General features: G+C 30.9%; 1 protein-coding gene across 1 annotated transcript in view; it reads left to right on the plus strand.

Moving 5' to 3' along the window:
- Positions 1-15,982, plus strand: part of ROBO2 (roundabout guidance receptor 2) — a 773,029-nt gene that overhangs the window by 568,775 nt on the left and 188,272 nt on the right. Inside the window, exons 8-9 of the mRNA XM_044669246.1 lie at positions 3,801-3,925; positions 12,329-12,500. Coding sequence (XP_044525181.1) covers positions 3,801-3,925; positions 12,329-12,500 — 297 coding nt within the window. The remainder of the gene's footprint in view (positions 1-3,800; positions 3,926-12,328; positions 12,501-15,982) is intronic.

A 15,982-nucleotide genomic window follows, 5' to 3' on the forward strand; every position in this document is an offset into this window, starting at 1 on the left:
CTGTATGTTATGCAATTTGGTGCACCTATGTTATTTCATTGTCTATACTACCTTTTGTCAAGATGTAATTACCTTCCTTAGCTCTTTTATTTAGATCTCTTTTTACTTTGACTTTCTCTGAGATCATGATTGCTACTGCTACTTTTTTATCTCAATTGACGCCCCAAATATTCTGTTCTTTCCATTTACCTTTACTCTATATATGTCTACCAATCTCAGGTGTGTTTCTTGTTAAAAAAACATATCTATTCTTGGATTTTGGTTTTTAATCCACTCTGCTCTCAGCTTCCATTTTATGGGTGAGTTCAACCCATTTACATTAATAGTTATGATTACCATCTGTGTCTTCCCTTCCATCTTGATTTTCTCTTTTAAAATCCTGCCCTTACTCCTTTCACTCTTTCCCAGCATACCAGTGTTATGCTTTTAATCACACCTTCCATTCCTCCTCCCTTATATTACTCCCCTTCCCACTAGTTTCCTTCTTATTTCCCTCCTGCTTCTCTATAGGGTCTTTTAATCATCCTCCACCTCTCTTTCTCTTACATTACTCCTTTCTTCACCACCAACTTTCTTATTCACCTTGTATGGTTCTATAAAATAAGATAGAATTCTATACTCTCATGAATTTGACTGTTATTAATTTTTGAACCAATTCTTATGAGAGTAATGTTTAAGTGTTGTCTTTTACTACCATCATCCTCTTCTCCACTATAGTAGTTTCTCCCCCACCTCTTTATGTAATGTAATTTACCCCATTTTACATCTCTTTTACCATTTCCCCCAATGCCATCCTATTTTTCACTCCTTGATTTTTTAAAATATCATCCTACATAACTTACTACCACACCTTCTGCCTATGTATACTACTTCTAGCTACTATGATAATGATTAAAAATTTTAGTTTAAGAGTAAAAAAATAAATTAAGTTACAAGCATTATCTTTTCATCTAGTAACATAAACAATTTAACCAATGTAATTTTAAGCAAAATTTTAATACTTTAATTCTATGACTCTTAGTTCTTTCTATATGAAATTGAAGTGGATTGGATGAGATGGCTTCCAGGGTCCCTTTGAGTTATATAAATCTATAGTCTTAGGAATCCAGGATATATTCTGAATCAGTTGAAGGAAATTAGAACCTTTATCCTAAAGGAGCAGAAATCTAAGAAAACTAGGATAATAATCTTCAAACATAAGAAGATTATGGAAGAAGGATTAGACAGATTTAAGCTTGGTGTTAGCTCAAGCTTCATCATGATCAGGGCTTTCCAAAAGTGCAGAGGACTCTCTTAGGAGACTAGCAGGTTTCTCACCACTGAACATCTTCAAGCATAAACTAGATGACAGCTTGTTAAGGCTATTGTTGAAGGCACCCAGTATATGTTAAATGGCTGTATCCTGCACCTCTTTGTGGTTTCCAATCATGAATTGATTGATAATAGTGAAAACATCCAATAAACTCTGTTCCTCATGGTACATATGAGGACATTGAGACCTATAACTTTTGAAAAAGTTGTGCTAGGTCCCACAATACAACTTGATCAAGTAGCAGAGTTGGAACACAAATCCAAGGCTTTTAACTCTTGGGCCCTATTCTTTTCACTATACCTTGTTAACTATGTTCTGAAAATAAGATGTATTTTTATTGACAAAGAATCTCAATGGCAAGTAAAATATTGCAGGTCCTCTACAGGCAGAGACTTAGGCTGAACTACTATTTATACAAGAGAATTTAAAGAGTCACCATGGCTTCAGTGTATTTGAGTTTCCATTATGGGGAGGAGTTCTATTCTATATTTCTTATGAAAGAATGGCTGAGGTATATGACTGTGACCTTCCCCTTAGGAAGACCTTGGACTTAGTGTTAAAATGAATTCATGTGATGGTATCTTGAATCTATATCTACCCCATTTCCAAACATTATCTCACTTTCTGCTTTGTCTCTCTGTCTTTCACGTTCCTAAATTTATCCATTTTGAATTTCAGGAAGGGTAGCCCCTCAAAATACTCTGGAATCTATGATTGCAGCTTTTTAAGTGTCATTGAGAAAATTCAGCAGTCCTCCTTGATCACCTCATGTCTATGAGGTCTTGTAAGGGTGGGCTCTCTGTTTGTGGGCAATGACCAGAAAAATCTTTTTTATTTTGAATGGAGCAGAATAAGCCAAATGAGATGATCAGGCATAGTTGGATTATGCACTTCTCTTAAAGACCTGGAAGTAGAAACACAGAAGAAAAACATTTTCTTGATTTGATGGGGATATGATTGGGGATGTAGACGCTAAAGGATCACTCTATTACAAATATTAATAATATGGGGAATAGGTCTTGATCAATGATACATATAAATCCCAGTTGAATGGCTCATTGGCTATGGGTGGGGCCAAGGAGTAGGGAAGGGAAAGAATATAAATCATATAGCCATGGGAAAATACTCTAAATTAATTAATTAAGTTCAATTTTTAAAATGTACTTCTCTTTGAACCTTTCCTATTACTGACAAGGATGCCACTGTCTTTTCAGTCCCACAACTTCACTTTGGTCTTTAATGTCTCATTTTCTCTTATTCTGTATATGCCAGTGATGGGCAACCTTTTGAGCTTGGTGTGTCAAAATTCACCAAAAAACTGAGCATAACTCGGGTGGTGTGTCACTTTGAGGAAAAAAACATAATTTCGTGATATTTATAGTTTAAATACCAAAAAATGTAACAGAAATTGTAATATATAACTGTATTAAAAAAACAAAATAGGTAAATTAATATAGGTAGAATTGTCACAGAGTGTCTCCACTACACTTAGAGCAAATGTTTCATCTTCAGCATGTGGCCCCATGTCATTGGAAATGGCTATGCGTATCAGTGCTGACATGTGTGTCATAGGTTTTCCATCACCAGTATATGTAGTCAGATTCCAAATTCTTGTCTTTTCTACCTCCACATCTCTTATATCTATTCTCTATTTCAATTTACATAGCCACCAACCAAGTTCAGGCCCTCATCACTTTTCATCTCATATCCATTGGTCTCCCTGCTTCAATATTTCTTTTCTCCAATCTATCCTCTATACAGCTACCGAAGTGATTTTCGTAAAGTATATTATGTCACAAACTCATTCTATATACATATTTCCATTTTGATCTTGACTCTGGGATCAAATGCTATTTCATCTTTAGTTCATTCTTTTAACTTTATGTTTTTGTGTTTTATAGTTCAGTTTTGTAACTTAAAACTAAAGAATTATATTCAGAATTTCTGTTCATTTTTTAAATGATAGGGACATATAACAAAAAACTGTATATATGTTGCCCTAAGTGAACTCTTAGAGTCTCAGAATCTGTCCAAAGGGATTTTTTTTACCTTTCAATACTTCTTGATACTAGCATTCAGAAGAACTTTCTAGAAGAATGTCCAATATATTATATATAAACCTGGCCAGTTAGAAAAATAATCTGTCCTAAAAATACATGACTAAAAGCTTGTATTATAAAGTTTGTTCATAAAGATCTATGGGCTTCAGGAATCCATTATATGAAGCTTTTAAAGTGTGAGTAGCAACAATTGTTACAAAATGATATAATAATCATATCCATTTCACAACTGATAAAATTTGACTATATGGCTCTCCTTCCCTATCCTGTGCTCATTTATGTTTTGAAATGCATAAGAATTTTTTTCATTAAATCCACCATCTTCTGGGTACTGAAAGGAAAATAGTACACTAAAATTTTTCTTTGGTCTATGTCTTTCTATGTCTTCTATTTAATATTTATGTGCTTTTTCTCCTCTTAAATTATAGCTCCACCACAGTTTGTGGTTAGGCCAAGAGATCAGATTGTAATTCAAGGTCGAACAGTTACATTTCCATGTGAAACAAAAGGAAACCCTCAGCCAGCTGTTTTTTGGCAGAAAGAAGGCAGTCAGGTGAGTATAAGGTTTAAATCCTTCTTTGAAACTTCTGAATTCTAATCTCTAGTGCTCTTCAAAACTATTAAATCATGTCTCTTTTTTCCATTGTAAATTCATTTCATATTTAAGATGTGATAGAATAAGATAGAAACAATTAAAGGGAATTATGGAAAGATGGTGGAATAAGGCAGGAAATTAACTCGCTCTCCCAAATTCTCCCTCCCATCACCAAGTAATTTAAAATAATACCTCAAAGTGAATTTTACAGTGGAAGAAATAATTAAAAGTTGGGGTAAAGAAGTAATCTCAAGTAAGACAACTTCAGAGGATGTTAGGAAAGATTTGACCTCCCAGAGTAGTGGTTTAATCTAGATAAATGCAGAAATCTTGAGGGGTAGGGTTCCAGTTCATTGTGGATCACTCACATAGTAGAACAGAGTCCTTGGTTCAGTGCTAGCATAGAGGGGTCAGCTAACATTTGTGACCAGCGAAGGGACCACAAGAAGCAGGAGAGTTTTGTGGTGGCAGCCATTCTGGGAGTCATGTTTGAAGCTCAGGGGTGGAGAGGAGTATCTGAGATCACTCTTAGATCAAAGTGTAATCCTGAAGAGCAGTGACCACACCTGGCCTTGGATCATAGAACACTGGAAGAACCAGAAAGTCAAAGAACCCCTAGAAAGAATTCAAGAATAGTATCAAAAATAAAACCAAAACCTGAAGCCTGAGATAGTATCCCTCATGCCTGTAGATTAGAGCATGGCCCTAATATAAAGTTGGTAGTTAAGAAATAAGCTATTTTTAAATGAATAAACAACAAAAGGAGGAACCAGACCATAAATAGCTACTATGGTGATACTACATATTAGGGCTCAAATTCAGAAGAAGACAATGAAGACAAAATACCTTCTTGTAATGCTTCAAAGAAAAATGTAAAAAGGTCACAAGACCAAAAAGAGTTTTTGGAAGATCTCAAACTAACTTTAAAAATAAAATAAAAATGGTTAATAAAAAATTGAGGGAAATGAGTTATTCAAGATTATCAAGGAAATTATAAAAAGAAAGTCAACCAGTAGAAAAGGAGTCCTAAAAATTTAGAGGAGAAAATAAGACCTTAAAAATTAGTATTGGGCAATGAGAAGTTAATGACTTCATGAGATATTAAGAAATAATCAAAACAAAAAGAAAGAAAAATAAAAGAAAAAATGAAATATCTCATTAGGAAAAAAATGACCTGGAAAACAAATTGAGAGGAGATAATTTAAGAATTGTTGGATCACTTGAAAGTTATGATAATAAAAAAGAACCTGGTCACCATACTTCAAGAGATTATTAAAAAATTGCTCTGAAAGTTTTATAACTATAGAGCAAAATAGAAATTGAAAAATCCCACTGATCACCATCTAAAAATGATCTTAAAATGAAAACTTTTAAGAACATTTTAGGTTAAGTCCCAAAGCTCTCAGATCAAGGAGAAAAATTTATAAGAAAATAGAAACAAGCAGCTTAAAATAATGATACAATACTCAGGAAAATGCAAGATTTAGGCACTTCTAACATTAGAATACTTGAAGGACTTAGAATATGATATTCCAAAGGAGCAAGATTTGCAGCTAAAGATAACTTACCCAAGAAAGCTGAGTGCAAACCTGCAATAGGAAAATATATATTTAATAAATTAAAAGACTTTAAGGGATTCTTGTGGAAAAGATCAGATCTGAATAGAAAATTTGACTTACAAGAATTGGGAGAAACATAAGAAGGCAGACATGAAAGACTAATTATAAGGGATTTAATAAACTTAAATTATTTACTTCTTGCATGGGAAAATGATATGTTTAATTGTAAAGAATATTAGCATTAATTGGGTAGTTTATAGCTATATAGAAGGTTTGGGGTTGAATTGATTATGATGGGATGATCCTAAAAAATAAATTTGGAAAAGGAGAGGTAAAATGGAGCCTTTTATCTCACACAAAATATGCATGAATGGAAGACCTGTTACCATGGGGGAGAGGGTTAATGGAAGGTAATGTGAGAACCTTATTCTAATTAGAATTCAGTTATAGGGAGAATAACATATACATCTAGTAGGGTATAAAAATCTTCTTAACTTACAAAGAAATAGGGGGCAAGGGGACAGAGTAAGAGAGAAACTTTGGGGAGGGTTGTGGATTAAGAAACAGAAGTCAGGAGGATAGGATAAGGGGCATTTAGAAATGTGTGCAGATTAGGGAGACAGTGATCAGAAGTAAATTAAGATTTCTGATGAGAGATGGTAGACAGAGACAGGCAATGAGAGAGAGAAACAGACAGAGAGAGTGCTAAAAAATGAGGAAAAATAGAATGGAGGGAAATACACAACTAGTAATTATAACTTTCAATATGAATTAGATGAACTCACCCATAAAACTGAAATGAATAGCGGAATGGATCAAAAGCCAGAACCTGACAATACATTGTTTAGAAGAAAAAAAACAAACATTTTAAATGAAAGATGCACCTAGAATAAAAATAAATGGCTGGAATAGAATTTATTATGCCTCAACCAATATAAAAAAAAGAGTAACAATCATGATCTCAGACAAAGTTGAAGCTAAAGTAGATTCATTTAAAAGAGATAAACAGGGAAACTACATAATATTCAAAATGTATCAGATACAGAAATAGTATCAATACTTAACACACATACATCAAATGCTATAGCACCCACATTTTTAAAGAAAAAGGTAAATGAATTATAGGTGGAAAACAGCTAGAAAATTATAATAGTAGAGGACTTCAATGTTTCCCTCAAAATTTAGATAAATCTAACAAAAAAAGAATGAAGACAATTAGAATGAGTATCATAGGTAAGCTAGATATGACATACATCTGGAGAAAAAAAATTAACAGTTCATAAATAAACTTATAAGTGAAGTCTAAAAAACATTTAATGATCAACTAATTCCAATATTAAATAATAGACAAAGAAGGAGTCCTAATAAATTTCATGAAACATATATGGTGCTAATACCTAAATAAGGTACAGTGAAAACTAAGCCAGAAAATTCTAGACATATTTCACTAGTAAATATTGATGCAACAATCTGAAATAAAATATATCAATTAGGAGATGCCAGCAATATATCAGAAGGATTATATATATTGTGACCAAGTGGGATTTATATTAAGAATGCAAAGACTGCTTTAATATAAAGAAAACTATTAACATAATTGATTGTATCAATAACAAAGGCATTAAAAATTGTTTGATTATATCAATAGATGCAGAAAAAGCTTTTGAAAAAACACACCACTATTTCCTGTTAAAAACACTTGAAAGCATAGATATAAATGGATTTTTCCTTAAAATGATAAAAAGACACAACCTAAAACCATCAGATGGCACTATTTGTAATAGGGATAAGCTAGATCCCTTCCCTGTTAGATCATGGATGAAATAAGGATGCCTATTATCATCACTATTTTTTAATATTATACTAGGAATGCTAGAAATAATATTGAGAGAATGGCAGTAACTAGATATAGACTAATATCTTATACTATTTACCAAGATATGGTCAAAATGGACCTAGACATAAAGGGAGATATCATAAGCAAATTAGAATATAGAGAGCATATTACCAATAACATTTATAGATCGAAGAATAATTTGTTCATGAACAACATGTTAGAAAGCATTGCGAGATATAAAATGGATAATTGTTATATTAAATTTTAAAAGTTTCATATAAATAAAATCAATGTAGCCAAGATTAGAAAACAAAGCAGAAAATTAGAGGAAAATATTTAGAGTTCCTTGTATAAAGGGTTGATATCTCAAATAATATGGAGAAGTTTGTAAAATGTATAAGTTGTTTCCAATTGATAAATGGTCATAGTATATGAACAGATCATCGTTGAAAGAAGTAATAAAAGCTATATGTAGTCATGAAAAAATGTTCTAAATCATTATTGATTAGAGAAAAGCAAATTAAAACAAACTAGAAATACCATCTCACACCTATAAGATTTGCTAAAAGAAAAGACAGAGAAAATAACAAATGTTGTAAGGGATTTAGACAAATTCGGATGTTAATGCACTATTGGTGAGAACTGTGAACTGGTCCAAGCATTTTTTTTAAACCCTTGTACTTCGGTGTATTGTCTCATAGGTGGAAGATTGGTAAGGGTGGGCAATGGGGGTCAAGTGACTTGCCCAGGGTCACACAGCTGGGAAGTGGCTGAGGCCGGGTTTGAACCTAGGACCTCCTGTCTCTAGGCTGACTCTCACTCCACTGAGCTACCCAGCTGCCCCTGGTCCAAGCATTTTGACAAACAATCTGGTATGATGCTCAAAGAGTTAAAAACTATGCATCCTTTGAACCAATAATACCACTATTAGATCTGCTTTCCAAGGTGATCAGGGAAAAAGAAAAAAGAACTTATATGTAAAATATTTATAGCTTTTCTCTTTGTAATGTCAAAGAAGTAGAAATTGAGGGCATGCCCCTCAATTGGGGAATGACTAAGTTTGGTATATGATTGTGATGGAATACTATATTATATTAAAAGATGAGGATTAGAATAAACATGGAAAGACAATGAAAAAATGGAATAAAATGCGTAGAACCAAAAGAACATTAGATAGCAATATTGTTCAAATGAATAATGTGAAAGAATGTGCTATTCTGAGTAATATGAATATTCAAATTTACTATAAAAGAGCTATGAAGGGAGAAGCTACCTGATGATATTTGGATATATGTTTTATATGATTTCTCCTACATATTTGTGTTAAATGATGGCCTTTTCTAATGAAGAGTTGAGAGGGAAGGAGGGTTTAGCTAGGAATTCAAAATACAACAACAAAAAAATAGAAATAATGATGTTCTGACATAAAATTTACATTTGTTCAACAAGTTTTGAGCACACCATGCATTTATGATTGTTTTTAGCTTACCTTGATCACATCACTATATTAATTTTTAGAAGCAAAAGTTGTTTCAAATAAAAAAAACAAAAAATTGTAGTAAGTCAAAAATGTATTCATTCAATCTAAATAAACCATCATCTTTGGTTAAGTTTCTTTTTTGTGTTCAGACCTATGAGAGACCATTTTACCGTAGTAAAAATTCAATTTGATGCCTTATTTACACTTTGAAGATAGTCTATTTAAATTTATGTTCTCTCTAAGGGAATATTAATTTTTCTGCCTTGCACTGAGTACTAATAACAAGAATATATCATAGAAAATTGGTATGTCCACTGCAAAAAGTCCCAAGTTCCTTGACTTGCTTCATTTGTTGTTTCCCTACTTGTTGAATCCAGATTTGGGTAGTAGATAGTTTATTGCCACAGACTTCTTTGCACTATGTGCTTCCACAGCCACAAGTCTCATCGTTACTTTGGGATATCCAAATTTCAGCTTATTTAAACTTCAGGCTGAACCTGGAATTCAGTAGAATGTCATTTATCCTCAGGGATCTCAGAATTCTAGGACCATCTGAGCAAAGGTGTTTTAGTTTCAGATTCCCTAAATCTATCCCAGAGAAGTTTAGAATTGTATTACTCTTTGCCTCCCATCCTATAACTAGGGTCTTCTGAGACCAGTAAACACTCTGAAAAAAATGATAGACATTTTGAAGCCAGTCATGACCTCAGAGTTTGAAGTGTTGGTTAACAATAAACTCTCCTAAAAGGGTTTTCAGTTGAGACTATTTGTTTAATTTATAATGGTCCGTAGTTTAGTAACAGTTCAACCATCCCTTATTAAACAGTAATTAACCAACTTCAGTATAACTCCCTTTCTTGTCTCTGGGCAAAAGTTAGTATCATTCAGAGGCCTTTAATTCTTAGATTCATAGAGAAATTCTGCTCTCTTTCATTTATGTAACTCTTGCTTATGATTTTATTTTCCCTGCCTCATTTCTCTAGTCAAAACCAGATATTCATCCGTGTTTGTATTCTAGTAACATTTCTTGCCAAACAAGAGGTAGGGAGAATATGGAAGAATAGCCATTAACCTACTGGTCCATTATTATCAGATTTCTATGCCACTTGACTTCTGAATCAAGTCTTTCCTAGATCAGGATCATTCCAACCTTTAATTTCTTTAATCTCTTATCCCTCAAACTTCTCCTCTAACTATTTGCTATGCAAATTCCAAATTCTGTTTTAGACATTTATTTCAAGTCAGAGTAATTTTATTAATTGGCAAAATAATTTTTCAATCTAAGGATAATTCAGCCTGGATATTTGTCTCTAATAGAGATAATATATTTAAATATATAAATAAAATGATATTTTAATTATTTGACGTAAGCATAGTGGTCCTTTTGGCCTCATTTGAGTACTTTTCTTATTCTTTCGCTCACCATTATATGCACTCATGCATACTCACTCACAGGAAAGAAGGGTTTTGTAAAGTTTAAAAAAACCAATTCATGAATTATTAACCTAGGAGAAAAAAGGATTTCATTATTTATGATATCCAGTTTTTATAATGATATATGGATAAACACAAATGGTAAGATCACGAATTTGATGGTCTATAATTTCATTCACATGTGCTGCTAATTTTACTTAACATTAATAGGCACTCAGATACTTTCATGTAAGAAAAGGTTTCAGGGCTTTTTTGCCTTTAATATTTTTTTGCTAATATTATAACAGTGCATTATAAGAATGATGGATTAGTTTGAATCATGTATGATTTTCTACACCAACTAATCTTTTTTTTTAACAATGTAGACAGAGGCATCCCAGAAAGTATCCAGATCATATGATAAATTAGTATTTTAAATTAATATTCTAAAATCTATTTGAATGAAAATGCATGCTTTAATAATTACATAATTTTCAAGAGGTTTTGAGAATGGTTTAGTTCAACAACATATTTAGAATCTATGAAATAATTATTTTATTCTAAAAATAGTATCCATTTTTTTTGAAAGACTGCAGCCTCTTAAAGTAACAAAATTTCTCTAGGAGGGAAATAGTGTTTTTAGTTTTAACAAGTGGAATTTAAGTGTTAGCTACCATCACTCTTTTAAGAAGGCTTTTAATAATATGGTAATGTTTATGGTAAGTGGTCTTATAGTGACACACTTGAATCTAATAATGGGGATATTCATCATTTTGCAATAGAGAGTAAAGCTTCTAATTAAAGAAGGGCATCATTTGCTGGATTAAAGTCATTTAGTGTAATTGAAAAGTGCTAATACCCTATTTTATCCTCTTCCATTGGTCTTACTTCAAGGGTAAAAACATTTTAAGGTGAAAATGTGTCTTGTGTCTTTAATTGAATGTTATTACCATTTTTTACTGTACCATTTTGAAGTTGTTTCATTACAAACCCAGAAAATTAGTTACTCTATTAAAAAATAAATCCCAGACAGTTAGAATGTTCTTTTTACATAAGTAAATACAAAATAAAAATTGGTAGAACTTTATAACCAAAACTAGAAATGCACCTCAATATGGTTAGACACAAGTATTTTAAGTGAGTATAGTAAAATAATACTAGCTAACCAGGTGGTTTTTACTTTCCTGATATAAGAATTTTTAAAACTTTGTAAAGATAATCTCCCCTTTTAAGTTATATGCCCACATTGCTTTTTTCCTACTCCCTCCCTACCTCTACTACCTAGGCCCTATTGTCACTTTTACTAAATGAAATCAGGTTTTCAATATTATATATTTATTTAAACTTAAAATATTTTCATGTTTTAAATATATTTTCATCTGATTTTAATTGTATATCATTGTTGATTAGTATGCTATCAATATTAATGTGCTATTATTTAGTTGAAATGTTCATGCTTCATTTTGATCATAAGTCTTTAATCCTTTTCTACTGTTATGAGGCAGCTATGTGTTATAATGGATATGATACCAAACATGGAATCAGAAAGACACAGCTTCAAATCCTGCCTCAGGCACTTATTCATATAACTTACTTCTCTGACAACTCACTTATCTTCTTCCATGCTCAATTTAATTATTCTAAAAGGGGATAATAATAAATAGAATATTTTTAAAGGGAATAATAATAGCATCATGAGGTTTTATAAGGGTTAAAAGAGATAATTTATGTAAGGTGTTCTTTAAACCACGAAGTACTAAATAAATAGCTATTTATATTGTTATTACTATTATTGTTTATTCAGCACAATTAGTTTTTAAAGGGAAATTCTGCCAACTTTCTCATGTCAGCCTATTATTAGAATCTCTAGAAACCTTTACAGACTTTCATTTGAGTCATCAAGAATTCCACAAAATTCACCCTAATTTTATGAATTTACTTAATTTTATTTAAAATATGATATTTTATCTTTTTTGTTACTATTATTCCAAGCAAATTGTATACAATGGTTAATCTATTCTTTTATCTGAGGAGTGAAAATAATTTTAATGAAATTTTATTTGCTTCCACAGAACCTGCTTTTCCCAAATCAGCCTCTACAACCTAGCAGCAGATATTCAGTGTCACCAACTGGAGATCTTACTATTACAAACATCCAGAGGTCTGATGCAGGCTACTATATTTGTCAGGCCTTAACTGTTGCAGGAAGTATTTTAGCAAAGGCCCAGCTGGAAGTTACTGATGGTAAGAACCATTATTTTATTGCTGTCATGGGATTAGTGATCATTTTCTAGAAATTAAATTGCTAATGTGTTTTATAACTTATCAAGTAACTCTTGATAGCTATTATTTATTATTAGAATTCTAGTGTAATGAAAACATTGAATAATATCCGAAAGTTTTAATATCATTTCTTCTCTCAATAAAAAATGGAAAAAATTAATGAAAAATGAAAAATAAATAATAAAGAGAGGCATTTTATTTTTTAGAATATAATGAGGGACTCTTAATAAATGACACAAAAATTTTCTCTCCATAGATTCAACTCTTATAATCAAACTTATTTGATGCTGTTGTGGTATTCATACACTGATTATGAATACCTGCATCCACAATAAAATTTGGAATATGTTGAACACTGAACAAACTGACTTTTCACAACAATATAGTTTTTATAGTTGAAATGTGAAAGGTTCAGATACATAGAAAAAAATTTGAGCAGAAATGTAATGAACATATTTTGATTCCTAAAATGATGCGAATGTTTTTATACAGAGAGAGGATTCTACCTTATCCTCAAATATTTATAAATTCTGTGTGTGTGCTTGTGTATATTTATGTGTGTTTATACTAGCTGCTGAAATCCTAGTCTCTAATCTGTGATCTCTGTGCATTGCCCCCAACCTCTCTCTCTTCCTTTCTTTTCCTCTCTCTTTTCTCTTTCTCTCTCCTCTCCTTCTTTTCCTCCCTCTCTTCCTCCCACTTTCCCTCTCTCTTTTTCTCTCTCTTTACCTCCCTTCCTTCTTCTCTCTCTCTCTGACAAAATGATGAATTTTGAGACAATTTAAATTTACACAGATTAAAAGGTCATTTAAAATGAATAGAAAGGCATTTTTAAATATCTGTCCATGGTGCTGCCTATTTCAATGCCATGTCTGTGATTGAAATAAATAGAACAGCCAAATACTGGCTGAGAGGACATTGAGCTATTTTAATGGTTCCATCTGCTGATGTTATAGAGATTTACTGCTATTGAGTCAAAAGAAGAAGTCAAGTTCAAGGATATCAGTTATGAGACATTCTTTCTTATAGACAGTCAAGGTTTTTTGGTCTACTATATCATTTTTATTTCTTTACAAGATGAAAATATAATTATTAATCTTTTAAAATTCATTTCTTTTTTTTCTGCTATCAGTTAGCAAAAATGCTCAGGTATATGTGCTTAGAACATATATCTAGTTGGAGGTAATTGCATGCAGTAATTTTTTTTGATCCACAATATCTGCAATATATATTTTTGTTTTTAAATAAAAAGGATAGTCTAAGTTAATGAAACAAAAAAGCAAAGGACTGCACTAACAAACTGCTAGCTACTATCAGTAAAATGTAAACATAAAGTAGGAAAAAGATCTAAAAAGGAAAATGTATATTCATATGACTAATATAGGTTGTAGAATAGGTGATTTGTCATTATTATGCCTAAAGGAATGAATGTAGCAAGCTTAATTTATTTTTAAAATGTCATTCTAAACTTACGTTATTACTCTATGTAACTATAGGTCTCACTTTACTTTTATTTCATACACCAAAAATGACAGAATAATGATAAATAACTCTAAAATAGTATAAGTTTATAATTGACATGATTCAATACTTTTCAGTGCCATTGGATTAGGTATTAATTCTTACATTGATTTTTACTTAAGAAAGCAATCAGAAGCTCAAAGATCTTTTGGCAATCCATACTGAATAGATAGTATGAAAGTTATTGATTCTGAAAGTAGAGAAGTATAATTTTAGATTATAGAAATAAAAAATAAATTCATACACCAATCAACTTAAATGTTTACTTTTAAATATAGTGCAGAATTTTCACTTTGAAAAATAATTTAATAATAATTGAGCCATAGTGTTTAACACCTTTTTATGATCCAGGGCAATTAAGATTCAATTGACATTAAAATAGAGAATGAAAACTATGCCAACTGATGATCTATAACACTGCTTTTATTGTTTCGTTTTCATACTTATGCTTATTTTCTAGAAAACTTTTTCAATTCAAATGTTCATAGGAGATAAGAGAACAAAATAGAATTAGTATGATGAAATATACTAAGTAGTCTGATAATTTTTATGACTAAAAATTAGTATATTTCAATAGCCTTTCATTTTAAATCATATGTTCCCCAAATGGACTTCCATATTAATTCATTTTTACTGATGTGTGCCTGTGTGTATTATCAGGAAAGGAAAGACTTGAACTACACATTTTAAAATAATGACTGATGTTCTTTTTGAAGACATGGAAGAATCTTAATTATATTATATATTCATAATGGATTTCAGAATAAAATACAAGATTATTGATGATTTATGAGATAGCAAAGACCACAAATCTATTCATAGGTCACTAGAAACTCTAAGTGTTCATTTAACCTTTGGCTTCAGTGTCTTGGAAACTTGTAATATTTCACTTGTAACATCCTTAAAATTGAAAATTCCTTCTGGCTAGGAAGATTTTCAATTGACTTTATTAATCATTCCATTTTAAAGTATTATGAGATATCCAAGAAATTCATGGATTTTGAAATAAAAGATATACTGCTACAACATATTTGATTTCATAGTTTTATTCTAAGGTTTCTCCATGTACTGTAAATATTGTATGAGTATTATTGAATTTTTGATTGTAAAATATTAACTTTGATTATCTTTAAGTGGTTCACATTAATAGTTTTTTCCACAGATTGTAAAATGATTTTTCTTTGGGCAAAAAATGGAATTGATGTATAATAAAAGAAAAAAAGATTCTACTAAGTTTTCAGATTGGTGTTCTGAAACTGTTATTGCTCAATATTCTCATTATATTATTATGTTTTTGAATAATTTAGTCCAGCTTTAATTATTTTTAATGTTTTTTATCTTCTATTAAAATTAATGATTTTTGCCACAAGTTAATAAGGACATACAAAGGTTTAATATTATCATTTTATTGCTAGCTTACTAACAAAAAGAATGATCATACTGATCAAGTTCTATGAAATTTATCTGACATTTAGCATGTTTTTATGATCTATATAATAATTTATGAACCACAAATTAATTAAAAACCTAATATTGTCAGTAGACTAGGAATAGTACATCTAATAATATATGTTCATTTCTTTTACTCATTTTGGTCTTAGTTCTTGAATTTAAAATAAAATTTCAAAATATTCTTTCTTAAAAAAGATTGCTTATATATTCAAGTTCATTTCTAAAACTATAAGAAAGAACAATAAGAATAATATTCAGATTATGAGGCGGAATATCATATAAACTGGTGCCAATCCCTGTTGAATTTTTTTAAAGAACAAGAGGATAATCAAAATTATGATGATCATACTATAAAATGTAATATAAAATTTACTTGTTAGAAACAAAATCAATGATTAGATGAGAAGATTTGGAATAATTGTAACAGAAAATATTAGCTCCATTTTAGGTCTTTTTAGGTAGAGTGGAAG

The sequence above is a fragment of the Gracilinanus agilis genome, chromosome 3 (genome assembly GCF_016433145.1).
Source record: "Gracilinanus agilis isolate LMUSP501 chromosome 3, AgileGrace, whole genome shotgun sequence".
NCBI lineage: Eukaryota > Metazoa > Chordata > Mammalia > Didelphimorphia > Didelphidae > Gracilinanus > Gracilinanus agilis.